This window comes from Salvia hispanica, chromosome 4 (genome assembly GCF_029641045.1).
Source record: "Salvia hispanica isolate PSC_SH4W2 chromosome 4, Shi_PSC_v1, whole genome shotgun sequence".
In the NCBI taxonomy this organism is placed as follows: Eukaryota; Viridiplantae; Streptophyta; class Magnoliopsida; order Lamiales; family Lamiaceae; genus Salvia; species Salvia hispanica.
In genome coordinates, this window is record NC_142695.1 from 49,480,733 (window position 1) to 49,496,007 (window position 15,275).

At 31.4% G+C, this 15,275-nt stretch overlaps 2 protein-coding genes across 10 annotated transcripts; both read left to right on the forward strand.

Annotated features, from left to right (window-relative positions):
• The first annotated feature begins 530 nt into the window (after window positions 1-530).
• LOC125197191 (uncharacterized) lies at window positions 531-4,068 on the forward strand. Of its 9 annotated transcripts, none has more exons than XR_007172013.2 (5): window positions 531-905; window positions 1,372-1,395; window positions 2,018-2,089; window positions 2,529-2,960; window positions 3,743-4,068. XR_007172013.2 is itself a non-coding variant. In XM_048095902.2 (5 exons), exons 3-5 carry the CDS (start codon window positions 2,018-2,020, stop codon window positions 3,926-3,928), a joined length of 378 nt encoding a protein of 125 aa, XP_047951859.1. In that variant the 5' UTR covers window positions 531-905; window positions 1,351-1,395; the 3' UTR covers window positions 3,929-4,068. The 9 variants fall into 9 exon arrangements, 2 of the variants coding, with proteins under 2 accessions (XP_047951859.1, XP_047951861.1); XM_048095902.2 differs by having other exon boundaries at window positions 1,351-1,395; window positions 2,841-2,960; XM_048095904.2 differs by having other exon boundaries at window positions 2,841-2,960.
• A 4,797-nt stretch (window positions 4,069-8,865) lies between these two features.
• On the forward strand, window positions 8,866-9,528 carry LOC125196498 (FCS-Like Zinc finger 3-like). Its single transcript, XM_048095031.2, has 2 exons — window positions 8,866-9,046; window positions 9,121-9,528. The coding sequence occupies exons 1-2, from the start codon at window positions 8,925-8,927 to the stop codon at window positions 9,299-9,301; spliced, it is 303 nt and encodes a 100-aa protein (XP_047950988.2). The 5' UTR covers window positions 8,866-8,924; the 3' UTR covers window positions 9,302-9,528.
• The last annotated feature ends 5,747 nt before the right edge of the window (window positions 9,529-15,275 follow it).

A 15,275-nucleotide genomic window follows, 5' to 3' on the forward strand; every position in this document is an offset into this window, starting at 1 on the left:
TTTGTTACATAATCATTTTATGAGACACTAAAAAAAAAGTGTTCTTTGCTACCAAATATTTTCTAGCACAAGGACGTGCTCGCAAATTAAGAAATATGCAACGTTTGCTTTTCGGCACACGATTTTATGTAGTGTTGTTTTGTGAGTTAGTGAAGAGAGAAGAAAAAGTAGAGAAAGTATTGTTTCCATTTTTAGAAACATTTCATTTTTAATAGGACAGACCAAAAAGGAAAACGTTTCATTTCTAATGGGACGGAGGGGGTATTTTCTAGCACATTAGTGAGCACAAATGGGAAAAACGACCATGTTTCGAAATATCGAGTGGCATTTCTAGCACTGCTATGTGCTAGAAAAATTATGAGCAACTGATGCTAGAAAATTTACCCACTAGTCAAATTTTCTTCAGTTTGCGAGCACTCGTATGTACTAGCAAATATTTTTCATGTAAAAGGATCGTTTTCCCTCCGAAGTTTTGCGAGTGGTAGTAAAAGTGCTAGCAAATTTGCGAGTGGAAGGAAATGTGCTAACAAATTTGCGAGCACAAAGTAGATGTGTCAGCAAAATCTTTAGTTCTTCATTCTCATTTTTCTCCATTTCCAAATTTTCATTTTTGTTTAATTTGTCTAACTTAATTACATTTTGCTTTTTTAGAAGGACCTAAATTCTCGCCGGCACTGATTCTTCTCCCCTAATTCTCATTTCTCCCATCTCCGCCGCCCGCCACAACCACCACCGATCAGCCACCGACCAATTCTCCCTTCTCATTTCAGTGATTATTTACAAACTGCTGGAACAAACCGATCGAGGAACAAACTGCACAAATTTCAGTGATCAGCCACCGATTGAGGAACTACAGATCTTTTTGTTCTATTTGCTTCGCCACCAGCCTCTCCCTCTCAATTGAGGTTCTAATTTCCATTATTTATCTGTAAAATCAATTTGCTTACAATTTTTTTGTTTCCTGCTGATGCATGTTTGTTCCAATTCACAGAAATTCATATTTGATTGATTAATTTACTTTGCAATTTAGAATGTTTGATGATTTGTTTTCTGATAGATTTAGGTCTTTTGAATGTGATAGATTTGTGTTCTGATAGATTCACAATCTGCATCATTGTGTTACAGATTGAGCTGCTTCTGTTTAGCTTTATAGATATGTTGTTTAATGTGAATTAAGTTGCAACGCAGTTGATGATTCTGTTATTGATCAAATATGTAACACATATCTTAAGGCAAACTTATGAGATGAAGATGGTAAATAAGCTTTCATTGTTTCTTATAGTCTACTGAGCATAATTTGCCTATCAGTCCTTACCGCTAATAATAATGCTTAAGTTAATATGGTGCAAGGCTGATTTCTGCTTTATCTAGAGATCTCGTGGAGGATTTTACACCGTAAGTTCTCTTTCAGTTTTATTTTCTGCTTCTCAGTCTTTTAAAATCATTTGATCTGATTGTAATGTGCTCCAGATGCGATTTGTTTTAATAGTTTAGTCATGCTTAAACATGCTTTTGCACTTTCAACAAACAAAATGCTTTTCACCAAGATAAGTACAGTAAGAGGAGTATAAGTTTTTGACTTTGTTTGCCTCCATTTACATCATGGTCATACATATCTTATAAAAGGTTTTGGCCATATTCCAAGGTAGCATTGTTTGTTTGTATTGGTTCGGTGGCTTTGGAAGTTGAATGATGACAGCTGCATCTGTTGGAAATAATTTTACCCTTTAGCTTTGGCAAATGATGAAGCTTTGATATTTTCCCAAAATGCATTGCAAAACGATATTAATGTTAAAAAGTAAGAAAACTTCGATTTTAATGATGAAGCTTTGATGAAAAATTAGATATGACAACATCTCTATGTATCTCCGCCACACGAAATGCATTTTTTTTCTGGAAATTTTGCTAACTTGGATTGACAACTAGTTCTATACAACTAGTGAAATACCAAATAAAAAGAAGATTACAGTTTTAAGCTACTCATCCATGGAAATGAATATTTACTTTTTCTTCTTAGATGCTTTCTCATCAGCCATTTTCTGGAAGAGGGATCCATCATAAGCAGCATCCCGTGTTCGTCCTTGCAAAGGTAATGCAGTATCTTCCACTCTGTGTAACCAGACAAACTGTACACACAAACCCATTTTTATATTGCACTTACTCCATTGCTTGACAAATGAGAAAAGATTTGAAAAAATGTACTATCCACCATAGTCCTTTGGCTCCACGCTTGGTTTTAGGGATGTTAGAGACTCCACACTTCTGCATACTGCCACTGGGAGAGGGCAGCTTGAGGTGAGATTGATGAGATTTTCATTTGTTGTTTCTCTTTATTGATTGAGTGTGTCTGTTTTAGTACTTGAATGATTAATGATTGGGAAAAAATTTATGCTTCTCTGTTTTACATGCTGGTGCTGTTTAGTTTAATGTGGATTGAATTCAAAGATGCTTATTTCTAGTGATTGTTTAGTATAGGTGTGCTGTGAAGTTATCATGTAGAGTAAGTGTTTGGCGGTTCTACAATGCAGGTAGTTAGGCATTTAATATCCTCGTATGAGGTGATGATCGAGTCTGTGGACAACAGAGGCAACACGGCCTTAAATATCGCGGCCTACAGGGGCCATCTGCCAGTGGTGGAGCTTCTTACACGCGCAAGCCCTAGCACTGCATCTTTGACAAATAACAGCGAGAACACGTTTCTTCGCATGGCAGTGTTGGGCTTCCTCGCCCCCGGCTTCAAAAGGCTGAACCGACAGCTGGAGCTCATGAATATTGCATTTTCTAGTTTAACTTGTTTACCATTTGTAATTATTGTTAAACTTTTTTAATATTGTTTGCAGACCAAAGAAAACAATGGGAAGTGCCTTGAATTTATAGAATTCTATAAAAGAACTCACACGCTAAAAGGCAAAGATTCAGAAGAAGGGGTGTTGTGTTCGCAGCGCGCCATAGAAACGATGGTAATTTCATATTCATATCAATTTGCATACTAATTTATTTGTCTACAGTTATTTTTTGAGTGACAACTGCTGGAATATTTACTAATATCAAATATCAGAGAAGATATGAAGCATTTCTTGATCTTGCATTTTGAATTTTAAATGAAGAAAATGGAAACTGCCTTGCATATATGCTATGCTAAGGCAGTTGGTATTCGTTGTGATTCTTGACATATGCAAATCTGCACATACTTGATTTGTTGATGATTTTGCATATGGTTGTACCATAGCATCTACTCGTGAGATTGTAAGAGGCTGTCCCAAAATTTATACTATATTAACTGATTTGAGAACAAGAATATGCCTTTGGAAGTATTCAGCTAGAATATTTAGACTTGTAGGATTGTTGGTAAGGTTATGATGCTATAGTCTAATGCTACTGCTTGGAATATGTTGAAGTTGAGTAAAGTCAGAACTTAAATGTGTTTGATCAAAGGATATTTTCAATGTGGATTGGAAAAGCATATTTATTTCTGGACCTTGTAATTACTTGTTCAGTTTGAGTCCCTCTATTTGGAAACTGTTATGGTGATTCCTGTTTGATCAAATTCATAGATGATACTTCAGTAAGTTTCTATGTTCATAGAAGAATGGTGTTCTTGTAGGGTGGGAGTGTGAACATACTGTAATCTTATTTTTCCTTGATATTTAATAGAACTTGATGGATAGAATTAGATTTAGTTTCTAAATTGATTTGTTTGCTAATTTAGAATACTTACTACTATGTCTTTGCTTGTTTAAAGGAGAAAGTTAGTGCGAAGGCAGATGAATTACGGGTACAAGCAATGCGAGAGCAAGTCACTATCGAGGTGCGCGAGGACTTGGAGAAAAAATATGAGGCGTCGCGCGAGGACTTGGAGAAGAAACATGAGGCGTTGGTCACTGAGATAGAAAGGCAAAATGAGGAGATGCACTCGGATTTTGATTGAAAGAATGAGAGGATGTTAGAACAAACGATGTACCTTAGTGAACAAGTTAAGCAAATGAGAAGTCAAAAATAGGTTTAGTCTTATAAACTAAAAGTGTAAAACAATATTATTACTTTTATGTAAAATTTGAGCTTTTGTTATTTTTTATTTCATTTTATTATGTTTTATTTAATAAATTATCCAGAAAATAATTTGTGAAAAAAATAATATTAGAATTTATAATTTGTAAATTATCCAGAATTTATTTGCTAGCACTTTTGTGCTAGCAAATGAGTCGAAATTCCAAATACAGGTCCGCAAATTTGCTAGCACAATAGTACTCACAACTTTGCTAGCACAATGGAGGCAACTCGCAAATTTGCGAGCACAATGGAGGTACTCGCAAATTTGCGAGCACAGTGTAGCAAGGCCGGACTTCGCCTTATTTCTAGCACAATGGTGCTCGCAAACGAACATGTGCTCGCAAAAGTCGTCACAAGTTTGCGACAGAGTGTTGTATCCAGCACACAATGTGCTAGAAAGGTGCTAGCACAATTATAAGCTTTTTGCGAGCACAATGGTGCTAGCAAACGAGCGCATTTTTTGTAGTGAGATGAGTCAACTTTGGTATTGAGAAACAACTACAGGTGCTACACTACAACACTATTACTTACTGTACATGAGCATGAGTTAATTAAAAGTGTCTGCAAGTAAAACAATAATTTTTGTTAATAATTGTACTACTAGTATTAAATAAACTTTAAGAAAATGGAGTATATAATAATAAAACAAAAAATATAACTGTTGTAACAAAGGCCCATTGATATAAATATAAAATGTTCCGCCGTGGCACCGCCTGCCGCCTCTTCTCCGATGTCCCAATGCTCCATATATTAGATCATCAAGAACTAATGCTTCGTCTCACTATGTATTTAGATGCTACACATAGTATTTCCCTAGCAGATGGTTGATATTTGGATGATCTCCAAATTTCAGTAGTAATGTTGAAGCAAACTTGTGTTGTGATTGATTAGTAGCTTTCTAGATGATAAGTTTCCCTAAGCAATCACATTTCCTCTTTCTCAAATTTTGCCTTGCAACGATGATATGTTTTTTCCTTTATGCTATATTTTTATTATCAACCAATCTGACAAAAAAGGATAAGGAAAGTAAAAGTGAGATCCACTTACACAGCTCGTTGATTTGGGAAATTGGCATTTCTAAATTTTGTTTGGTTAGTGGAAGAAAAGGAAATCGGCCAAACAAAAATAAAAATATATTACTGGTAATAAACAAATAGAAAGATTTATGTAGAGTATTCAAGGCCTACTTTAGAATAGTGACATGAGTGACCAAATTGTAGGTGTTATTTTTGCACGTTTTTATTTGTCCATCAAAATTATTTTAATATTAGTAGTAAGTAATCTTTCTCATGTAAATAATTTAATTTGGACCCTAGTACTGTTTATTTGCATATATAATGAGATTGTAAAAAATATTAAGTATATTTCTAATTTTGTATTAACAAAATTATACTGTGTGATTCGTCATTAGGCATGAGTATGGATCAAGTATCGGTTCATGACCTTTGGATCAACTCAATGTATAACCTATTATCTCCATTTATATTTCTATTAGCAATACATATTAAACAAATACTAATAGTCTATCTCAAATATAACAAGATTGATGGTCGTAAATCATCAACCACAAATAAAATTAATTTTTTTAAAGTAAACGAACTTGATGACATAGATTTCAATTTAACAAACTATCAAATGGGCACATGAAAACATGACCATGACTCAGTTCCAGCTACTTAGAATCGTAATTAAACCATATTATATTTCGCTTGTTGTCATACCAAAAATCTTCCATTGGAAGATTTGGATTCTATGATTTTTTTCCCTCATTAATTTAGCACACGGATTTTGAATAACACATGTGTTCAAATAAAGAGAAACATCCATCATATAAAATGACAACATTGAAAGAAAATTTCCCTATAATAAATTACAAGGTCCCAATTCTGCACCAAATTCATTTAGTTAGTTTGTGGTCCATTGCGTCACATGTGGTTAATGTCAAATCGATCCTACAATTTTGTCAAATTCAAAATACACACCTATTCATATTCCTATATTCATTGGTGTTACTCCTATTTTCATATTCCTATATTCTTTGGTGCTTCAAATTATACACCTATTCTCATATTCCTATTTTCATTGGTGTTTCACCATATTGCTTTTCTTTTTATCTCTATGTATAAAATGTGATTTCTAGTTCTGGGAAATGGTTTAGAAGTAAGTTGGCCGTGTGAGACACAATTGATTTGAGTTGATCTACCATAGATGGTAAGTTGTCATTTTAATTTGGGTTGTCATTATTGCACTATTCATTCTCTAAATGACCCTTCTTAAATCCATCAAAATTTTCTACTGGCGGACGCAGAAATAAACGGAAGTATGGGCTAAATTCTCAAATTTTACCTTAAAAATAAATTTGTAGGTAACTTAGATTATTAATAGGGGCTTTTATATAATAAAGTGTATAGAATATGAATAAATTTTAGAACTTTATAGTAGGAAATAATTAAAAAAATGAATTCATTAGGGGCTAAAGCCCCTCCCCCATTAAGTGTAGGTCCGCCAGTGTTTCTACATATATATCTTTGCTCCCGTCCAAACTGGCTCCGCTCCTAAATGGTGAACCATTGTTCATCCTATTTTAAAAAACAATTCTTGTGAAATTATATATTTACGGTTCAAATTCCATCAACGTATCATTCTGATTTAATCAATTATTTTATAAATGGACGTATGTTATTTGCAAAACAATAGATCCCCAAACAAAAAAACGTGGTTCTAATCTTTACTTCATACATTTATGTATAACAAAGTCAAATACGTGTTCATTATAAAAAAAAATAGCCACTATCGTCCTTATTTTGATTGTACAAAAAACAAGTTATAAAACCTTTCAATATTGTAGTTTCGGGGCATGGATGTAATGTAAACAAAAGTAATTTAAATATGCAGTGAATCACTAATCTAATCGTCATTTAATTTAAGAAATAAACCTCTCTTTTATTCACGTGTATACACTATACAAGTGGGGCATGACTTAATACAGAAATCGAATATAGTACTTATTTGATAATTTTATGATAGTACACAACAAGCGACACATGTTTTTTTTCTTGTTTTTATTTTTGAAAAGAAAGTGATATTGTCTAAATAAAACCAAAACTCAAAGTGCGTAATCAACCAAATGTTGCATTCTGGCCAGATAAATATGAAATTTATTTTTCTTTAATTGAAACATTATTGAATTGGTGTGGTGATATATTCAGATTTCAAATACAGCCACACGTAAACATATGCACCTCAAACGATATCTCGCCAGAAAGAATATTTTTGTAAATTTTAATAAAAGGAATAATAACAATTTAAGAATTTTATTAAATGTCAAATCTCTTTCGCATATGGACATATGGTGCGTGGAGGCGTAGGGCCCGATCCGACGCAGTTCCAAGGTGGTATGTCGGAAAGGACAAAAAATTGTGGGGTCTTTTATGCAATTATGGAATTTTGGGTGTCATGATTTGACGACGCATAGTGCTTTTCTTTAGGACGTGAGCCTTTTTTTAGTAATAAATCTGTGACCAAATTTTGTACGACCAAATTCTTGTTTAGTTGAAAAAAAATAGGTTTATTTATGAATTTAATTAAAATATTAGATGCATATATAGTACATGGAAAGTGCATAATATTGTGGTTATATATTTATGATTTTTTATAATTTTTTTATTTTTTTAGAATTATACATGTAACTAGTGCATACTTTAATTCAAATTTTAAAAATAATAAAAAGAAAATTCAAATATAAATATAAAAAATAAGGTTAAAAGCTAATAAGTCTTTTTAACTTATCCACTTACTATATTTATAATTTCAATATATAACTAATACATTAAATTATTAATATAACTTTATTTTGGTTGTACAAAATTTGGTTGTTTATCATTGCTCGCTAAAAAAAGAGTAATGATAAACAACCAAATTTTGTACAACCAAAACAAGATTATATTAGCTATTTTGATGTGTTAATTAAATAATAAAATCATAAATATAGTTAGTTAACAAATTAAAAATAATTTATTAGTCTTTGGCCTTATTTTCAATTTTTTATTTTTTATATTTAAATTATTTTTCATCATTTTCAAATTTGAATTAAAGTATGCATTAATTATATTTTATAGTTCAAAATTTTTTGAAAAATTATACTCAAATACCATAATATTATGCACATTCCTTATACAATATATATGTATATATTTTTTAATTAAATGCATAAATAAATTATTTTTTTTCTCAAATAAACCAATTTTTAGTTGTACAAAATTTGGTTGTATAGACTTATTTTTCTTAAATTACAATATATCTAGGCATGAAATATATTTTTGACCATTCGTACGTTCAAGTAAATGTACGTTTGTACTTTAATGAATAAAACACTCGAAACATGAGAAAATCGTCATCATTGTAGTGAAAAGAAAATGTCCCACACACTAAGTGGAGTAATAATAATTAAACTAAGCTATAGTACTAGTATTATCTAAATCTTAATGGTAAATTTGATTATGACTCAGAAGTTATCTCTTTCTCTTAACAAATGTTTCCATCATTTTATAAACAGTGAATTAATTTTGTTAGCTGATGCAATGCACTCCTGCCACATTATCCCACCCCCTTGGATATGGGAAATAAAGTCCTCCTGTTAATTATTATTGACATTGACTCTCCTGCGCCACATTCCACGGTTCCAGATTCATCACAACATTCCCACATCGTGGAGCATTTTCATTGGTTAGTGACATTTACCTCGTAGTCCGCGTCTCACCTGATCTGCACTCCTCCCGAGTCCATTTTTTCCTATAAAACGCCACATGCCTACATCGTGTTGCTTCCCCAACAGCCTATCGTCAATTCAATTGAATCAAACCACCACCGCAGAGATGAGCACAGCTGTAGCATACTACTACACCGGATGCGAGCACGACTACGAGCCGCACTTCCTCGATTCCTGCTCCCTCTGCGGCAGATCGCTCTGCCAAAACAACGACATCTTCATGTACAGGTAAAATTAGGTGAAATCCAAGAGATTGGAGCTCAATTGGTTAGCGGAGTTTCTAATTTGGTGATTTTTTGCAGAGGGAACACGCCGTTCTGTAGCCAGGAGTGCAGGCAGGAACAGATAGAGATGGATGAGGCGATGGAGAAGAAGAGATGGAAGAGGTCTTCTTCCTCCAAGAGATCGAGCGCTGCGAGACAGAGCTCCGACGAATCCGACATGAATAAAGCTGTACGGACGGGAACAGTGGCTGTGGCCTGAGGTTATTAAACTTGATTCCAAATAATGAATTATACAGTATTTGAGAAGAAACTACTGATAACTTCATCGGTGAATTCGCAACAATTTTGAATTTTGAATTTTGAAGAAGTCCGTACCGACAATTTTGAATTTTCCTTTACTTTTATTTTTCCTTTTCTTCTCTGAGAATATGGTGTATATGTCATGAGGTATAAATCTTGGTTAATTAACTATGTTTTGATGCCTCATTTTCAGTCATCAGTTTTTTTCTTCTTAACCTCTATTTTTGCTATGAATTTCTGGAAAGCCTTTTTTCAGATACAGTACAAATTTGATGAACAGCAGAATCTGAGAATTCTGATGCTTTTTCTCTACATTGATTTCATGAAAGCAGGCTAAACCGCGTAGAATTTTGGGCCGCTTTTGTGTGCTTGGACTTTTCATTTTTTAAACTTTTTCTTCTAATTTTCGCATGTTTATTCAATTATAAACAATTAATTAAATATATGAAGTTGGAAATTAATTATAAAAAAATGAAGAATTGAAAAAAGTAGAATCCTAATTAAAATTTTGAACTAGTATAATACTGATTAAAAATTTTGTGGTTGGATTGCAGCAGATCATATCACATAGGTGTAATTTTGTTTCGATAGAGATATCAAAATTTGTTATCAAACGAGGCCCACTATTCCACAGTTTCTTAGAAACCACCTTAAAATATTTGGAGTATATATGTTTTGGGTTATTGGTTATTAAAAGAGAAAAAAAAAAAAAAGAAAAAAAAAGCATCATGTGTTAAGAATATACGATATTTTTAGTAGCGTCGTTGTTAAGAATCAAACTAGAAACATGTGTTAGTCGTAAATTGAGTCCCATGTCATTTCTTCAACTTCACTTCCATGAAATTTCATTATATTATTCTGCATTTCTTAAAAATAAGGCTATTTTTTTTATCATAAACTGTTATACTCCATCCGTCCCCTATTAAGAGTCACACTTTTTCATTTCGGTCCGTCCCCAGTTAAGAGTCACACTTCATTTTTACCATAAATAGTAAGTAGGTGTTACATTCCACTAACTCAATTCACTCACATTTTATTATAAAACCAATATAAAAAAATGGATCTCACATTCCACTAACTTTTTCAACCAATTTTTCCTTACATTTCTTAAAACTCATGCCCGGTCAAAGAGTGACTCCTAATAGGGGACGGAGGGAGTATTTATTATTAGGGGAGTACAAAACATTTTTACGACTTGGGATTAACATACTACATTTTTTAGAATTCGGATTGTTTATATTAGTCGCTACGAAATTCATGTCATAAATCTCCTCCAATGATTTCAACCAGAAAAACAAAAGAAAAGAAAGACAATTGAAAAAGTGGATTTGCTCTAATTAATCTCCAGTCTCCACCACATATAATCAAATAGAGTGGAGCTGTCAAAGTTTGGCATGTTGCTTTTGTTAAGTCGGTTTCAAACTTATTCGAGTCTATACAAACTCTTCACTAATATAAACTTTATAACCATCAATCATCATTATGCTTTTACGTATAAACTTTCATACCTAACTCTGTAGAATAACATAAATAATTTGTAAAGCTCATTATTGCTTTTGCTCATACATCGCTTAAAAAGGTAAAAATAATTATTCGAATAATTCAAGGGTTTTAATAGGGACGAGTCTGTCTCGCTTAATTTTTAAAGTGTATTTTTTATTGTTATCACATAAGTTGTGGCATTGCAAAAGTGTTAATAGCTCAAAATAAGCAAAGGAACTATTTAATTTTCACTTAAGATGAGTGGTTGTTTTATATATGGCCTCGTTTTACAACTCCCAAATTACATTTTTTTACCACATTTCACACGTGCTAACCAAAAAATACTTTCCAAAGATCCTTATCTCGACATCACTCCGAAAATGTTTCAAATTTGAATGATATTAATACAACAAGTCGATGCAAATGCAATGAATTTAAGCTTCTTTAAAATGCTTTATCTATTGCATGACGCATTTAATGGCTCAGGCCTATTTATTTGAATTTCAGAAGGATTTTAATTAGCCATTTCAAATAGCCTCAGGATTAAAAGGCCCAGATACATTTTGGGCCCAACTTTAAAGATTTGATCACCAATCCATAAAATAGAGTTTAGTCCTTAAAGTTTGAAATCTAGTTTAGCCCAAAACTCCATAGGTTTTACCCTACGTATATACTCCATTGATGTGGGGTTTAACAACCTTCTTGTGTTCACTCCATCCAAATTCTCACTGATCTTAGCCAAGTATATGTGATTACCCATGCAGGCGTCACCCCCATCGTTTGGACCGGGACAGGACTATCTTCGATTTAATACCGGAGCAGTCGGGTAGTGGTTTTTTATTAAGATAGCTAAATTATAGCACTCTTAATTAATTAATTAAAAGTAAGTAGTATTAAATCCAACATTAAAGAAGTAGATTTAGCAAGGTGCGTAAAAAATCTGATGAAAAGTCAAAATAAATAAAAGCGAAAAATTATGTTAGAGCATATTGCTGAAAATAGGTAAATGTTGAAGCCAACAAGCAATCCAAAAATATGAGAGAATATAGCAATGGTATTGAAAATCAAATGCTACTTTCATTATAGTATTGAAAATATATAGTATTGAATAAGTAGCACATTTTAAGTTTAAACTAGTACAAGAGAATCACTCATCCAAAGACATTGTCTATCACAAAATCTGCAAGCCTTCTTTTTCTTTCGCTACTTTAGCTTAGTATAGAAATTGTATACCTCTTTCCTTTCTCTTTCTCTTTCAAAATCTGGTCTCTTTCTCTCTCTAAATCTTGTGATAAAGATAACTGATAGATTTAGTGAAAGAAGTGTTGAATAATGACGGTTGTATCGTACCATATGAATTTTATTGTAATATTGATAAAGTAAAAAAAAAATAGTGGTTGATTTATATTAATGAAAAAATAGATTCACTTTATTAGAGAGTAAAGCTCATTATTAATGGGTAGAGACTAATTAAATGAAATGGTCAAAATGGAAAAAACAAGATTATATTTTGTTGATGGGGGTAGTACTTATTTTATAATTACTTATGTGTAGACGATTTGCCAAATGTAATATTGTAATTGTACTGAAAATTACATGAAAAGATAAGTGCTTCTTGTATACTACAGTGGAAACTGGAAAGTAAGAACAATGTTGCCACATGATTTATGGGGAATAATTAGAACGTAATAATTTAATCAAATTATCGGACTTTCAATTAAGTAATTAAATGTAAGTAGTGTTAATTAAACATTTGGTGAAATGTATGTAAGTTCATTGCAAAGGGAGTATAGCCGGAGAAAAACAAAATAAAACGTAAAATCAATAGGAACGGAATATAAACATTTTCTTAAATCAAATTATAGAACTCTTAATTAATTAAAAGTAAGTAATAGTTTTAAACTGAAGAAATGGAGTAATTCAAATGTATAAAGAAAAATCTAACAGTATATCCGATGGAAAGACATATTATGATAAAATTTATTGATAGCGGCTTTCAATAACAATTTATAATAAATTTTGAATGATTTTAAAAACATGATAAAAATAAATACAAAAATAAGCCCCTACAAAATTAAAGACAGTAGCCTGGATCGCCGAGTGATGTGAATTTAATGCAAACAAATGCTAATATATTTTCAATAAAAATAATAAGAGGAATTGTAATGCAAGATTCTGCATTATTTGCAGAGAATCCTCCCATGGCAGTTCATGTCCATCACAAAAACTGCAATAGGCTTCTTTGTCTTTGTCTTTAGCTTATTCTCTACATAGAATATGCCAGAGGGCCAAAAATTAATAAATATCAGAATAACAAAATTGGGTAAATGAAAAAGTATTTTTCTTTGCACAAAATGAAATTCCTAGCCTCAAATTGAAGGTTGACACTATTTAACAAGGGTGAAAGAAAAAAAATAGTAATGATTTTCTTTTCTTTTATCAACGGACCGCGGTTTATATATTCAACTTAATTGTGACATGTTTCGAATCGATGTAAGTAATTATAATTTTCAAATCCTTTAAAATATATAGTAAGAGTACTATGCATTAATTTAATAAATTTAAATAAACAAGGAGATATAATAAAAAGAATAAGAATACACACCTGCAATAGTACTAATATATGAATACTACAATACATCGTATTACAATGTTGAATTAGACTAAATATAAAATATTAATATAATAGTGAAACAAATTTTATAAAATACTCCAATAAATTTTATACTAAGTATATATCGTCAATTAATTTTACACAATATAATACTATTAAAAGTCCGATCTGTTCATAATCTCTATAAATCTACATTAATATAAATTTAGTCTTCAAATTGTTTTATCTGAAATAATAAAAATAAAATAAAATTTAAATCAATCGTCAGATTTGATTCGTTGCATTAATTGCCAAATTAATTCTCATTTGTTTCTTTTCATTGCTGTCTAAATTGTTAGTTTTGGAGGTTTGCCTAAATTAGTAGACTGGTAATTTCTAACTACTACTTCAAAAATTTGAAGCAATCTCTATCTGTGGAAATACTGCTAACACAGGCTACAATACCCATCACTTCAACTTGCCCAAATTTCTTAAAATTTTACTCCCTTCGTCCCATACTTTCCTTTTTAGTTTGTCCCAACTAAGATGACCCATTACTTAAAATGAAAATACATTTATCTTTACTTTATTCCTTCTCTCTTGTTTTACTCTCTCCTCTCAACACACAAAATAAATTTGCATAAAATCTCGTGCCGCCCAAGAAAGTGGTCATCTTCATTTGGACAAAGGGAGTACTATTTTACATTTTCTTTTTTAATCTTATTAGATGGCATTAAATTACGAATCCTATTCCGTTACCGTGATATACAACTTTTTGTTACTTTTTCTTGTATTTCGTTTTCTAGAAACATATTCTTAGTCTAATTAATAGATTGACGCTTTAAGGATACAACTTAATTCAATTGTAATGAGGCTTAGCTAGAATAACAAAATTAATGTATCTAAAGATTTTTTTAACTAAATAGAGTGTCTGGACCCTTAAGTTCATGAAATGTCTACTATAAAAATGTAGATTGCCAAAATAATAGGGATTACGCATATTTATAGTTTTATTAGTAAAAATGGACAATTTTAGAGATAAACTATTAAGTTTGGTGATTCGGGCTGTCGCGTAACTTTAAAAATTAGTCGAAAAAATTATAGAGTTTGGATTTGTTAGTAATCATTACATGACAAAAATCTAGTCGTCCTTGTGTAATTTATTGTTGATGTTCCTAACCAATGATGTTGTTTTTTTATAAGTTGTCGTCATTGTTTAATTCAACGCCAGTGATGCCCTTGTATGCTTTTTCATTTATTATATCAGATATAAATTTGCGAAAAGCTTTTGTTTGAGATAATTGCGATAAATCTAAATTTTATAATTTTTATGGTAATTTTTAAAATTGCATAGTTGACTATAAATTAGTCAAATATTGTGAGTTTTTTTTACTATGAATCCTTAATAAAATATATTTTTAAAATGTATATATGTTCATAGCTTCAAAAAAAAATTCATATTCTATATAAGGTGACATGATTGATGAACTTGTTTAAAGTTTAGGGATCAGAATAGCTTTAGAACCTAGAAATCGAAAAACTGCTCCTTTAAAGTGGCTTGAATTGTTACTGGGAACTGTTTTTCTTTTTCTATGATTTAATCATATGATTATTGAATTATAGTCCGTACGTCCCCATTGACACATATTCATTTCAAAGGATGTCATAGACATTTTCTTTTTTAACAAAATATCTATAATTAATAGTACTACTATTGCTTAATTTATTTATTTTTTACTACTACTTTTTATCATTTATTTACTTCTTTATTTTATTCTTTCTCAAACTTAATCTACTCATGTCTAAAAGAAACATCTCTTGCTCATAACAGGAAATAGAGAGTACTACTCCTACTACT